The sequence below is a fragment of the Varanus komodoensis genome, unplaced genomic scaffold, assembly GCF_004798865.1.
Source record: "Varanus komodoensis strain SLA01 unplaced genomic scaffold, ASM479886v1 scaffold33, whole genome shotgun sequence".
Classification (NCBI taxonomy): Eukaryota; Metazoa; Chordata; class Lepidosauria; order Squamata; family Varanidae; genus Varanus; species Varanus komodoensis.
This window is the reverse complement of record NW_025335817.1, coordinates 1,851,686-1,867,078: the sequence shown is the minus strand read 5'-3', so window position 1 is coordinate 1,867,078 and position 15,393 is coordinate 1,851,686. Positions and strand designations below refer to the sequence as shown.

General features: G+C 49.3%; 1 protein-coding gene across 1 annotated transcript in view; it reads right to left on the bottom strand.

Annotated features, from left to right (window-relative positions):
• Nucleotides 1-894: 894 nt before the first annotated feature.
• Nucleotides 895-15,393, bottom strand: part of KLF13 (Kruppel like factor 13) — a 33,709-nt gene continuing 19,210 nt past the window's right edge. Inside the window, exon 2 of the mRNA XM_044438713.1 lies at nucleotides 895-8,764. Coding sequence (XP_044294648.1) covers nucleotides 8,472-8,764 — 293 coding nt within the window. The 3' untranslated portion in view covers nucleotides 895-8,471. The remainder of the gene's footprint in view (nucleotides 8,765-15,393) is intronic.

Here is a 15,393-nt window from a genome sequence, read left to right as displayed (position 1 = left end):
GTGGGGAGAAATAAGGACCTGTAACAAGCCGTTCTCAGCATCTTCAATTCAAGGGGAGCCACATTGTTTAAACTGGCATAAAGCTGATATAATTTTAGAGCATAGATGCCGGAAGTGTTCGGTACAGTTAGGCGTGGATCAAAGCCGAAATTCGCTGGGCGGACTGCTTTTGTGATAATCTGGAAGCGGTGCCAACATTGTGACCTAGCGTATAGTGACTATTTTTCCATTGTGTTTCAGCCTCTTGTTCCTTTACGCCATCACTCTTTCCTGCACCGTTGTGTTGTTGGAGCTTTAATTAGTCTCCAGTGATTAGTAGGTGGATACACTCTGGGGTTGTTTCCTTGAAAACCAGGGGTTACGCAACCCTGATTGTGAGACTCACATTCATTATCTCCAGTGCAGATGGATGCAGCCCAGGCTCCTGCAGAATTAATGATAAAGTGTTGAGTCAAGGGCAGAGCAGAAACTCCCGGTAAGCTAACCTGCCAGCTGCATATACAGTCAGAAGCGTGGGTGTTTGGGCGTGGAAAATGCTAACTTTATTGTATCTGGGCAGTGACGGTTGAGAAAACTCTTGCCTAGTTTGTACTGCTCTGTACTGCTTTGTTTGCAACTAACAACACAACCGTGTGTTTACTCTGGAGTAGTTCCCACCAAGTTGTAGAAATTTACTTCCTAGTACGTACGCTTAAAATTGCAGCCTGCGTATTTAGGAAGAGAAGTTAAATAGGTCATATTCACTGGCTTCAAGCACAATCCACCTGGAAGTTATCCTGTGCAAGCCACATTGAAATGAAGGCCCAGGAATGCTCTTGCGCAGCCACCATTGCTTTCAATAGGCCTCATGCAGGAGGATTTGGGGCTGGACGCCGAGCAGAAGCAAGCAACGGATGCCCTTAATTTTCAACTTTATTCAGAAATGCAAACATCACTAATCATGCATACAATTGACATTTGACATTTGTTAGTTGTCTTTTCTGTTTTTTGCATAGGAAACGGGTCACAAGATATAAATCTATGTAGTACAAAAACATGGTTTAAAAAACACACAGATCACAGCAGAGCGAGGAGAGATCACCATACAGCTGTACAACTGCAATACTTCAATGTAGTGATTCGTTTTAAAAAAATCCCACAAAGTAATCCATGAAAGCATCGAGGTGCTGTTGAGAGGAGGGAAATGACGACAGGTACAGACTGCTTTCATCCCAAAGTGAAAATACGTATGTAAACATGTATAATATCCACATACTTCCATTCATGTACTTACGGAGAATATATATCTATATCAATCTATATATTTCTGCCCAAATAACTAAACACAATACCCCCAAGCATAGCTTCAACAGAGATGGGACTTAGAAATGTTTTACGAGTTGCTTTATCATGCCAAAAGCACGCCTCCCCCCCCCACCCCATAACTTTGCAGCCAAGCCAACCCTCATCCCGAGATTCTCAGCCTTCTTTTAGAAAGATTTCAAGAGGACGAAGCCTCGTGACCCAGGCTGGTGGTGATGGAGCCCTGAACAGGCACAGCCTCATCAAGGGTGTAAATGTGCAACGTTTGGCCATCTACATGTCAACAGTGGTGAGAGCTGGGTGGTGAAGGACCAATCCGTCACGCTTCACTTTACACGGGTTCTCCTTTGTCCAGTGTCAGTCCTGATTTTGCACTGGACTGAAATTTTTACTTAAACAGACACACTTTAAAAAGCAAAAAACACATATCTCCATATGCATTTCTTTCCAAAGCTTGCATTTTTCTGTGCGTTTTTTCCAACCATACACATATTTTCAAGTGATTTTTTTGGGTCACTGAATAGCGCATGCTTGTCCACATTTATTTCAAATGTACTTTGTTTTTGAGTGCATATCCTTAAATCTAGGCAGTGTTGTGTAGTTTTTTCCCCTGACTGCATCTCACACTTTAGAAATGCATGGATTTTGGTAGTAAACCATCTTCTGGTTCCCATTTAAGTTCAGGAGTTGCAAATGTGTTAAGTTCTTGTTGAAATACGGACTGAACGAATGCCTCACCCAACCCTACCAAGGGGTGGGAGAGGAAGGGGTCACAAATACTGAGAAGGCAATGGGAAACCAGGAGGTTTCAGGGAATGAGAACGTCCCATCCCTGGGCAGAACACCCTGCCTGCTACGGAGCACATGACTCTTCGTGAGATCCCTTCTCTAAAGGATGCTCTGGCTGATGCTGCCACATGATATGATGACGACAAGGAGAACGGGGCAGAAGTGGAGAGGTTCCTGTGATCGGGCATTTTCCTTCAGTAAGTGTAATATGTAGTTCAGCCCCACGTTGCAGAAGTGCACTCTACTTCTCCAGGGTTCCATGTTTATCCCCAGAGGATTGGGCCAGTCTTATCACTGGCCATACTGAAATGAACCCACCGGCTTGTTCTAAGCAAGGCCTGCCCCCAGTGAGGACTATTTCTCAGCTGCTGGGCTTTGTGGCTGATCCTGTCAGCTCCAGCAAGTGGTAAGTGCTTTTCTTGGGATGGCGCTCATGTAGCAACTGCACATTTGAATGTTCTCCCATTAAAAATGGTCCATGCTCCTGTATATGGAAAATACGACCGTGGGAGGTGGCTCAGCGGGAATTTGCCATGTCCATCAAACATGACATTCCGCTCACCACTCCCATTTTCAACCTGAAGTGGTTCTGTCCAGGGAAAGCACCATCCCTTGGTTCTGTTGATGCAAACCAACGTGGAGCAGTAACCTGCACCCCAACCTCAGTCGATTGTCCCCGTTTTTTATTTTCGTTTCAAGTTCTACATGGGAGTGATAACAGAAAAGGGACTCCTTGGGCAGCTGCTGCCCACCTAAACTAGTAAAATATGATTGTGAGAAGGTAAGCTTTATAGTCATATATACTTTGCATTCTTTATACTTTGATACATAAAACTTGTTTCCAGAAGAAACCCACATTGAATGAACTTCTAGAAGTCTATTCACTACTTCCTGGATGAAGCTAGGGATGAACTAGAGCAGGCTAAAGTGGAAGAGGGCATATTCATTCATTTATTTCTATACCGCCCAGTAGCTAAAGTTCTTCAGGTAGTTCACAGCACTGTGACCTGATTCTATGCCTGGGGCTTGGCCTATATTTACAAAGCACTCTGATTGTTAAGGTAATGAGGTTTTAAAGCCCCAGTGAAAGGTTGCATGGGTGGAAGTTACTATGAAATGCATGCAGTAAAATAGGCAATCTATTACAGTAAATGTGTATAAAATACCAAAACCCTGTTGGAAAGCTGTATTTTCAGTTATCAATATACATTACGATACACCGTTCCCAGAGTACAGCTGTAAAGAGCTATAAATAAGAATGGCAAGGGAAGAAGTGAGGAGAAACTAGATGGGGAAAGGGGAACCGTCCGGTTGCACGGACCCTTCCTGTCTAGAACTTCTCTGGCTGGTTTGCCATGGGCACTTAAACTGGTGCACAAGCCAACGAGCGAAGACGTAGAGGTCTCAACAGAGCTTTCTGCAGGTAGACTCAGGTAGGCAGGTAGCGATGGGGAAAGAAGCACTGTGCGTTTTTGGCATTGTGGGGGCGAGGAATGCATTGAGGTTTTGTGGGAGGCAGAAGAGTTGTCCCCAAACATTCTGGACCATCTGCCTGATGCATTTGGGGCACAGTGAGGTCGTGGCCCATCCCAAGCTTGCTCAACCTGTATCTCCTAGATCTGGTGTCTTTGGAATGCCGGCTATCGAGGTGTCCAAACCAATGGTAATCCTATGCCAATCATCTCACCATGGGATGCCAACACGACCCTGAGTGGACACTGGAATGCCCCATTCGGCATGTTTGTGTTGGCTGCTCGATAGCAGCGGCCAGCAGCCAGGCCAGCGAACGGGCAAGAAGCTTGCGAGACTCTTCTCAGCCAGCCCCGCGTCTGCATGCAGCTGTGGGCTCGGCTGGCGCTGGACTGCTCCCCCATGGAGAAGCAACAGTTCGGCCCTGCTTGACGGAAGCTGGGCTTCCTCCATGACATCTAATTTATACATCCCAGCAATGTATTTTGGGAGAGCATTCGGGCACGCACACTCCCTCCTGCCGACACAAGCAACACAACCGAGCCGAGCCTCTTTGCTTTCGCTTGATACTCGGAGTGCCGGATGCACAGCGCTCCCAACATAATGTTCTCTGGGGCACTGAAGAAAATCTAAAGATTTAACATCTGAGCAGCTTTTACAGTTGACCAGAAAACTTCTTCAAAATGAGAGGAAATCTACCGCATCGTGTGTTCGGCTGGACCGGTGGCAGGCCGCAGCTGGCTCTCCAGGACTGCCGTGCCTTCCTTCCTGGAGCAACTGACTTGCTGTGCTCCAGGCTTTAGCCTCCAGCTCCAGCCCTCGCCTCAGCTGCCCCCGCTGCCTGGATTCAGACGAATACTGTGGGTCTCTCCCACCTGGAACTGGGATGGCCAAGCACCCTCCGGTGTCTTTAAGCTTCCTGAGATCGCTCTGCCTCTTTTGAATTCAGGACCCACTCTTCCTGTTTCAAGCCCAGCCCCCCCTGAGCGGGGTGTGGCAAGGTCTCCACGTGGATGCGGGTCAGGAGCCTGACCCCGCAGAGCACCCGGAGGCTGGGCCCGCTGCTCAGAGGGCGCCGTGCAAAAACAAACTCGCACGCACCAGCACGAGGTGAGGCCTGTCGGACAGACCCACCGGCATGACCCCCTCCTGGCTGGGTGGAGCAACGGACTCACCCACACACCGCACGGGGCACATCCGGCGGGTATTCTGGGTGTGCCATGTGCCCACCTCCCCACAGTTTGCAGATGTGCCCCAGAGCAGAACCAGTCAAAGAGAGACGGAGCTGAGAACCCCGGGAGGTGAAGGCTGTGTGCTTTTTCTTGCACAACTTCTTAGATAAGGGCTGCCTAGAATCAAACAGTCGAAGACAGCATCTGCCCCACTATCTTGCTAGCACCCTCATTTTCTATTTAAAACCCCACAAGTGCTATCTAACTGGATGCAGTCTACCCCTAATGAACAAACAGTCCTTAGCAAGGCTGAAATGAGGTTTTGTCTCCTCCTGTCACCGGACAGGAGGCTGCTATGAGCAAACCCTGAGTGTTGTGATTGTGTTCACTGTGATTTATGAAATGGTAATGAACGGAAACGGTGTTTTTCTAATCTTCGAGGCATGTCAGAAGCATTGTGCTTACTACTCCAAACCCCAAATCAGTCGCATCCCAAACAAACAGCTCTGAAGTGCTTTCCCTTTTGCTTACCTCTCTGAGACTACAGTCCCGTGCGCTTGCATGTTACGCTGAGATTAGCGAGACTCTAATCAGGTTTAAGAGAGCAGCCTGCATGCATAAGCAGCGCCTTGGAAAGCAAAGGTGCCACGTTGTCACCCTGGTCTCTCTGGTGGTGAGACTGGGAGAGCTTGGAGAATTGTCCCCAGTCAGAACGGACGGTATGGAGCTAGGGTGGACCCAGGCTCCCTCCGTACGAGACAACGTCATTTGAGCGCCCCGACACTAATGACTCAAGTTGGGTAGGAATGCCCAATGGCCAATGACTCCGAACTCTTTGGCATAATTCTTGGAGCAGGTATCTGTTGGAGCGCCAGCTGCTTCATCACCCACCCCTAAAATGCAGCCCCTGCGGCTGCTCATGCGGTTGGGCTAGCCCTTATTTGGAGAGAAGTTTCCAAGATCCAACCTTTCATCCTTGCAATTTCAGCTTCTCATGGAAGGGAAAGGAAGGGAAACTCCGTTCCCTTGGAGATACAATAATGACCTTTGAAATATCTCCATAACAAAAGTGATGAAGAAGGTCCCACCTACTGTGTAAATTCCAATTCTTCTCTGATCTTAATGCTGGCTAAGTTCTTAGCAAGAGTTTCTTTTCAAGAGCAATTATTCTGCCTCCTTGGTCGCCCTGCATGCTTCTCAATGCAACCGCTGACACTCATGTCCGCCCCCATCTACCCGAATGATTGGAATTTGATTTTCCAATCTCGCCTCGCACGACCAGTTGCACCAAATGCTGCGAGGGATATCGCCATGCCTCTAGAAACAGAACACAGGCCTCTTCCTAAATCTCCAGAGATACGGAAACCCATCATGCTAAGCAACCAGGGAAGGTGAGCACCATAATGGTAGCCGAAGTGGTCGGTCGGTTGGTCCTGCCTGTGGCTACAAAACCGCACAGAGAAGACTTGCCCAGCTCAAAGGCGAGCTTGGAAGCAAATGCCCCTAAAATACTGGAATACCTCGATTTTGACCTGTGTTCATGAAGTAGGTGGCAGTGCAGAGAAAAGTGGGTCTGATACTTAGAACAATCTGTGTATGTACCTAGAAACTACTTTTTAAATCGATGACATATTATTTTCCTCCAGCAAGTCATATACAGTACACTTTTGCTTTTCGTTTTTGTTTTTTTAACAGTCTGGCAAAACGGAATTATTGCAAAGCATAAAGATCTTGCTTAAGACACTTTGGGAATGTGGAGAGGGTTATATCTATTGTAAACAGCAGTTTGAGATTTGGAGTTCGTTTTACTATGCTACAATGACTGCGTTTGTATTTACAATGTTGTAAAAAAGAGTAGAAAAAGGGAAAAGGAAGGGACATGGTCACAGAAAAAGCACCTGAATGTTGACTTTTCAGCATCCGAACATTCGCAAAACCTCCTTTCTAAGTGTCGGCATTCCCGTGGCCTCCACCCTCCTCCCCATTTCAAAAGCATAGATTAGATTCTGGTTAAAGCACCCATATTTCTTGGGCCTGATGCAGCTGTTTGTGCGTAAAAGCCAGTGGCCCCAGATGTGAATACACATCAAACATGCTTCTAGCCAGTTACATGAAGCCCCGAGTTTCATCAAAATACACCCCTGCACCTGTAATGAACACGGAGGTGGACATACACGAGTCTCTCTTACGGAGTTGTTTGTTTTTAAATGGTCAGAGTCCATTTTTTAACCAGTGTGGAAGAGGGGCAGAGTGGCCAGCTGAGGAGGGGGAGTCTCTGGTGGATCAGAGTCTGGAGATGTGAGGTGAGACCTGTAGAGGAACAAATAGCGGTAGTCGTGAAAATGGGAAGCCTTCCGTGATGTGCGGAGTGACTGCAAGTGCCCGCTCAGGCTGCAGCTGTTGAGCTAGAACACCGTGGTTGTAACACTTTCTGCGTGTGTGTTTCTGTCTTGTTTTCCGAGTGAGAGAACGCTTTCTGAGCACTGCTTCTCCGTTTCACCTTGTTACTGACCGTAGAGCTAAAATGCAGTAATGTTTGGAAGAATTCGAGAACCTGGATTCTGTCTAGGAGACAAGTACCTTGATAAAGTTTTGATGAATTTGAATACACAGCCGTCCCAGGCTTTAAAAAAAATGTTCAAGTGGATACGGCCTGCACACTTATTTTTGTTAGTTGTGTAAGGGATGAGCAGTGCAGGGGTTCAGGGCCCGATCCTCCAGGTGTTCTCCTGTGTGTACCACATTCATTCCTGTGGGACTTTCACAGGAGAACTGACCGCCAGACTCCAAATCGTAATGCCTCCAATGGCGTGATTCTGCCCTTTGGATCTGAATAAACCGTTCCCCAGTGTAAATACATTTACCCATATTTAGAAAATGCGATTAAGGCATCAAATGCGTCATGGTTATTTTTAAAAAGCATTCCCACTGCACCCCCAGAATGAAGAAGAAAAAAAAAACCTTTAAAAAGTATTGAACTTCATAGACAAACTGTGCAAGAGGAAGCAGGTGGTGCTGGGAAGGCCTCCGTGTGAAGCGCCATGGGCAAGAGGAGAAAAAATGAGAGCAGCTGAGTGTGAGAGTACTGGGGCCATGCTCTGGAAGGCCCTGCTCCCCCAAGTGTGTTTACACCAACTGCGAAAGCAACCCTTCGAGCACAAAACGCAGCACTGGCTCCCCCCGCAGCGTGGGAAAGGGACTGTCCTGAGTGCAATCGTGTTTGCCGAGCGAGGCTGTGGGAAGGTGTGTCTTCATTGTACTTACTGTGTAACATAAATACATATCCCTGAGAAAGATGAGAGGAGGAGGAGGTGGGGACATCCCCCCCGGCTGAATTATTTGCAGAGGCATTCCTGTTTTGCATTCTTGTTTCTACAAAATTCGCTTCATCACCTGAGCAAAAGTCTTCTTTAAAAATATATATTTATATGCATGTGTGTGTGTGTTTAAAAACTAGCCGGAGCATCTTCTTAAGGCTTCCAAGGGAAAAAGCAGCAGAAAGTCTTGACTAGCAATCAGTCGCTCGCAGGTGTGTCCCTTCGCCCTTCGGTGACAAATATTTCCTGCTATGGGATTGTGGTGAGAGAAGGTGGCATGGCTTGTCCTTGTCGGTTGCCTCGTCGTCTCGAGAAAGCAAACTGTCTTGGAATCACGAAGCGAGCTGAGCAGTGCGACAAACCGGACTCTGGCGCAGAGAAACGAGGAGGGCAAAGTGCTGGCTTCCAGTGCAGGCAGGCCTTAGGGGGAGCTGGCGGGGCTGATGGTGGGGCTGGAAGCGTCCGAGCGGCTGTAGTCGCTCAGGGATCCTGTCCGGGAGCTGGACCCGCTCCGCCGCTTGAGCATGCTGGGGTGGAAGTTGCTGTGCCGGCGGGCGTGCTTGGTCAGGTGGTCGCTGCGCATGAAGCGCTTCTCGCAGAGGGGGCAGCCGAACTTCTTCTCACCGGTGTGGGTGCGGAAGTGGCGGGCCAGCTCGTCGGAGCGGGCAAACTTCTTGCTGCATTCCTGCCAGCGACATTCAAAGGGCCTCTCACCTGTGCGGGGAGACAGAGAGAGAGAGAGAGAGAGACTCATTTCCTTTGCTTCATTGATTTACCGTAGTTTTATTCTGCCTCCGGTCAAAGAATCCGGAAGCATCTCCCAGTGTTTTAAATCAGTGAGTGGTAAAAATAACTAAAACCAACACGGGGGAAGCCATTTTCCATCTGTCACAAGAGAAGAGCATGCCCATCTTCCCCTCCCACGACACCAGGACCTTGAGACCTAGATACTTGAAACTTGTCTTGGAGAGGGCATGAGGAATGCGCTCTGCTTATGGAAAGCCTCCCGTTTGTTTGTTTGTTTCTTAAAAGCTTTTCCATCCCGTCCCCTACAAACGTAATTAAATTAAATCGACTGAAATGTGTCCAATATCTCCAAGCGGGGGCACCTTGCAGTAACATCCCCAGTCCCTAGCTCCGCAGGCCATCCGGGTCGAAGCTGGGGGGATTCGTTGGCCGAGAGACGGCGTTCCATGCCTGCTCACCCCCAGGGGAATGGGGCATCGGAGCCTTTCCTTGGGGGGCTGTCCAGAGGCCCCGGAACAGGGCTGGCATCTCGGGGGGCCGGGGGGGGGGCACCGCTTCACTCAGGCAGGGCTGCTGCAACTCGTCCAGCTCGGAAGATGGGTTGTGTTTGCCCCAGAGCTGTCCTGCGTCGAATTAGAGCTATTCCACCCGTGCGGCGCAGGGCCCCGCGAGTGTTGGCACCGCAGTCAGCCGCACTGCGCTCGACGGAGCTGCCTTCCCAGCAGCTGTGCTCATTTGGCGCATGGATACAGTGGAGGGCCGTCTGACGGCAGAACAAGAAGGCTTCCTGCCTGGGACCAAAAGCTGTGAGCGCAGGGGGCTAGCCGAAATGTCTGGAGACGCCAAGGCTGCAGAGCGCCCTCCACTGCTACTCAATAGTATTTTATTTCCCCATCATTTTAAGAATTAGAAATTTTAATCGGTTTTAACATCCACAGTAGTTTTTTGGTTTGGTTTGGTTTGGTTTGGTTTGGTTTTTGCTTTTGCTTTTGCTTTTGTTGTTGATTTGCATTTGGATTTTTAATATCATGTTTTTGCTGTTTATGGTGGTCCCTTGCTGTTATTAATTGTTATAATTTTTGCTATTTGTTGTTGTTTTAATTATTATAATAGTGTAAGCCGTCCTGGGACATTTTTCCCATGTAGGGCTGGATATAAATGTTTTGAATAAATAAATAAATAGCATCTCAGGAGGTGAAGCGCTTTGAGTAGGACCTCCAAGAAAGATTGAGTGGTCCAGCAGGTGCATTTCGGAGCAGCTGCTCCGCCTTCCTGTTGGCAGTTCTGGCCTCTTGCACGGATGGGTTTTCCACGTGGGAACCCGCAGTGCCCAGCAGCTGGCTCGCCACCCGAGTCTCCGCTAAGGAGCCTGCTCCACTTTTCCTTTTCCCCGTTTGAACTGTTGCGCCTTATCTAAAATGGTGGCGTTCAGACTTCCTCTGGGAGGGCAGCTGTGCAAAGCCCTTGACAGTGATGGATCTATTTAAAACATTTCGACCCCCCCCGCCCTAGAACTCAAGCAGGCTTATGAAAATAGTAAAATACTACACAGTAAAAATAGCAGTAGTCAAAAGGAAAGAACAGCAGTAGTCAAAAGGAAAGAATAGAATCTACAACGAAGTTTTAAAAGCAACTGTGCAGAGTAACATCTGGGAATGTGATAAAAATGGCAAGATTTAAAAAATAAATAAGGGTAAAGAGCAAGAAGCATTGTGCGTAATTGGCAAGCAGTGATCTCCAGGGACCGAAGGCCAAGGGGCTTTGAGGAAGACCTTTGCAGTGAGTGGAAGGCCAAGGAGGGGCAAGAAGGACCTCCTAGGCAGGGAGTTGCAACGGCTGGCTGCAGTGAGAGGAAATGTCCGGCCGAAACATGGGCTTGAAGATGACCAGAAAGCCCCTGGAGATGATCGTAATAAGTCCTGGGGTCATGTGCTCCCACTCAACATGGCGGACCCTCTGGGCCCTTCCCTACATAGAGCGGTTTGCGCTAGCCCAGCCGTGATGGCATGAAGGTCTTGGCCGCCTCAGCCAGATCTGCCTTCTCTAGAAATGGCCGCAGGTCAGTGGAGACCCGCTTCCGCCATGCAAGCGCCCCCTCTGCAGATGCCTTGCAAACCCACCATGTTCCTTTGCTGCTGGAAGGGAGCAGCAAAGCATTCTGTTGATTTGGACGGATCCTTTTGGGAACTGCGCTATACAACCCCGTCGCAGTGATGAACGAAGTGGCGATGTTCAAAATACGCCATTTGCACGAAAACCTGTTGTGAGGCACTTTCACCAGATGCTGCTTAGATTGTACATTCTCCGATGGGTCATAAAACGACAAAGTATCTCTGTTGCCAAGCTACACACTCCGCGGTTGCTTTCCCTTCCATCATTCAGCCCAACGGCCTGCTTCTACAGAGCTGCCCCTTTCATGGGAGAACTAATAAATACAGCGCAGCTATCAGATTTGTGATCCGTTCCAAGAATGTTGACCAGGAGATGAATGAGGAGGCGTGTTGCGGTTGTCAGCCCCTTTGTCCTCTTGAATTATATCAGACATGCTCCTCTTAATATAACAAGCACTCTGCCCTTTTAATCAAATCAGAACACAGATACTGAAGGTACAGGGCCAAGCCTTAATGATGCTAAAAGTTTACGGAAAGAATATTGGTCAAGTTGTCAGTGTCTAGAGGCAAGTGGAAGAGATAAATAGCCAATCTGTTAAGGAGACCACCTTGGCTAATGCTGCTCAGCCACAGAGTTTCCACTGCCTCCCTCCATCTACCCAGGAAATGTGCAATGTTGCGCTTGATAAGGAAGGATCCCTGAATTGACGGGCAAAGACGCTTGCTGCAGTTCCCAGATCCAAGTATTTCCCCTCTCCACTCCCTCTTAATGTGCTCCCGCTTAGCAGGCTAAGAGCTCTTGCTAGAACTTCGCGCAAGCAGTTTCGGTGCATGACGATCTCTGCCCATGTTATAGGAGCCCTTCCAGCAGTGCTTTTGTTAGTGGTCCTTCGGTGGAGTAAGCCAAAGAGCCGTGGGAGGGGTTCTGGGTGGGGATTCCCTCATCAAGACCAACTAAAAGCTTGCAGAGCAAGTCTTTTGCGGGACGTTAAGGAAAGCTGTTGAAAGAGCAGGGAGGTAATCTAGACATTATAAAAGCCCCTGAAGCTGCCTGAGCTGGTCCTAATAAAATTAGGACTGTAATTTTGGATTCTCGAACAGACCAGCATGCCTGCCTGTTATTCACGTTTGTAGGTTGCGAGCCTAAAGCACCACCTCTTTTCACCTTTGCAGGGTTCCTGGGCAATGGCCTTCATTAAGGGGTGCCTTCCAGGGTTCATTTCAGGTGGCTGTTTGACCCTTCCTTCCAGTCACTGCTCTTTCTCCTGCTTACCTTCTTCCAAGAGGCAGGAGCAGCACTGATTTATGTTCTCTGGTGACCCTGTGCCTGACGCAAAGCATCCTTCGCGTTGCTTTTCCCTCGTGTGCAATGTGCAAGTGATAAGGGTGAGAGGTATACCTGAACTTTTCCATTAGTTCAAGCCACCAAGTGCATGAGCCTTGGTCTCTCAGCTGGACCGAAGGCCCCTGGGAGTGTCTGATCAAGTTGGCAGTGCCGCGGAGTATCAGTTCAGAGTGTGTTTTCATAGCAGCGGCAAATGGCAGAGAGAATGTCTAACCTCGGGGCTCTAATCTGGAGTGCGGCGGACTCAGAGAATAGTAGAATTTTAAAAATGTGAATTACATTAACGTGATGCTTGTTTGATTGTTTGTTTCCAATATTTTTGACGAGGGTTCCTCTTGGGCAGAGTGGTGAGTGATGGGACATGCAATCGTATCGAATCTGCAGAGAGATGCTTAACTTTATGACAGGAGAATCCATCTATGAGACTTAGCAGTGAATTTACAGAAGAAAATCGGGTTCCTTAAAGGTTAATGTGTCATGTGAATGTTCAGCTCTTTTGAAATTTTGCATCATCATCATCCTGAATGCCCAGCTGTTTTTGAGCAGACCTGTTTGGGTTCTTATTATTTGATTCAGTAGGTTAATGGAGGACTTGATGGGGTTCAGGTTTCCTCCTCTCAGGAATTGCTCCTTGGAATGGAAAAACACCTGAAGCTTCACGCCACTTTTGGGGGTCTCTGACCTCCCAGTATGCAGGGAAAACAGTTTCCCTCGGAAGCTCTTGGTGCGGCCAAGAGCCGGCTTGCTCCCTGTAATGGCACCATGCTGGCCTTTCCCCCATTCTGCATTCCCAGCCAGCTTGCTTTTCCGTCAGATCTCGGTCGGTCCGTCCACCCACCGCCCCCAGAGACAGCGCCTGCCGTCTCCTTTCTCGGCTGCACCTTCCAAGGGCTGCGATGACCTGTTGAGATCCATCCTTAAGCTCCCCTCACACTCTGCATGTCCCCATCACCGCCTCCAACCACTGGCGCCAAAATCCAGTTTATCCAGCAGTGCACATACTCTTCTTGTCTATTAAATTAAAAAGGGCGGTATAATTAGACATGGCTGGAGCAGACCTGCCCCTAGGAATATGGCTGGGCAGTGGAGGCGAGACCTAACTTGGCACTGGGAATGCACTGCTATCGGAGATCTCCAGGGCGCTGCCTGAGGTCCGTCTCTGAGGTATGCCACTGTGGAGGCAGGCCCCAGCGCATCCCACGCAGGGAAGCCACGAGGTGTGTCCATGGAGCTGACCCAGCTGGCTCTTTCCCCTTCCTGCCCCCTCTTTATCACCTGGGGGGGAGGTTCCTGCCAGGCCCAGACAGTCCCTGCTAGGAAATGGCGGGCGCCCGTCTTCCATGCACCTGAAAGAACCAACACCTGAGCACACGGCACGTGATACGATCCTGCCCTTGCGGGAAATCCAGCAAGATTTGTGGGCGTCCCTTGGAGAGCAGCCTATAAAGCTTGCCGCGTGTCACTTGACAGAAACCTCCACGGGAGCAAACCTGCCCGAGGGTCTTCGTAAAGCCTCACCAACTCCCTGCATGGAAACTCCTGAGCTTCCACGTCACCCTGGCCTCCCAAACCGGGGCCGAAGGAGGGGATGCGGTTTGCTTTGCAGGTGACAGTACAGAAAGGGCTTTCTTACCGGCAGGAAAGGCACTCAAGGGAAACTGCAATGATCAGAACTCATTGCTTCACGTCTGTTAGGGAACTAGCAGTGTGGCAAAGCCTTGTTGCAGAACGCTTCCGCAGAAGCATGGTTGTCGGCATCTTCCGCAACGCGAGGTTTGCCACCCTGAACGTGGGGAACTGTTGGAAACCAGAAGTGCTCTCTCCTTCCCCACCACATAGTTGGCTGGTAGCCAAAGGGAGGTCTTTGAGCTGGCCAAGAAATTGTTCCTGCCCTCCTGCTCACGGCCGCTCCTGCTTCCTGCCAGCTTCTCATCTTGTGCAGCTTTGCATTAAGGCGGAGATGAACGATTCTAATACTAATATCTTCTGAAATCCTCCGGTGCGCTACAGCAGCCAGTGCCTCTTCCTCTTGGGCACCTAACTTGAACGTCAGGCTCCTGTTGCTCCACATGGGTCAATATTCTTCTTTGCAACGCCTTGAGCCTCACTCGCCTGCGAAATTCGCGCGCGGTCCTCCCTCTTCTTGGGGGCTGGAATGCACACTGAATGTTTCCGGGCTGTGGGCCATTGTTTTGTTCTCCATATTGTTGGCATATTTTTGTTAGACTTGGACCGATTCAGGCTTTGCTGCTTGGAATAGTGCAGTTGGAATAGTTCTGCTCTGGACGAGTTGTTTCTTCCAAATACTTTCTGAGCACTTCAGTGTACATCTCATTTACATCTGCATAATAGAGGATGGAATTCTGACTGTCTCTGCGGCCGATCATGGCACTCCTGGGAAACGCAGGAGGCATGTGGGGTGTTTCTACTTTCCCCAGCTTCACAATACAGGGAAACAGCTTACTGAGTGTTTTCAAAGCATCACTGCTATATTGCAATCCTACACGGGGCAATTCTACACGGAGCAATTCTACATGGGGCAATTCTTCCACCAGCTTGCTGATTAGGACAGCATTTCATAGCTCCTGGCATGCCGCAGAGAGGGTTCAGCCACACATCCAGTGGCCCCTGAGCATCAGCAGAGTTCCTGGCTGCCGTTTTGTACAAGGGGTATAGCAGGGCTCCCCCCAGAGGAATGCGTGCCCGAGTTTTCCTTGCCAGCTCCCTCCCCAGTTCGTAGCTGTGTGGGGAGGTGGAGGCCCTGTGGTCTTTTCTGGCTGCCTGATGGTGTGTTCCTCATTGAGAGCATACGGAGAAAGGCGGGCTCGCCATTCTCGGGGGCTAATTCAGCAGCGAAAGAGGTTGATATGCCGCCTTCCCAGTATTACTCAAAGCTGTTCACAAGAACAGTGAACAAATTTCAATACATACAGTGCACAAATTGTACCATGCTGTAGCAAGGCGTGTTTCATAATGCAATGCAGGCGTTAAGTCTGGAAAAGTGGGGGCCGGGTCAGTAGGAAGAGTTGTAATGGGTGGGTGGTGGGAGGGCTGCCGGGGCCTTTGCAGAAGTGTGTGTCGCATTTCATAGCTCTTCGGCCAGCTCACAACTGAGTCGCGCTGCAGAGCGAGCTGGCGTG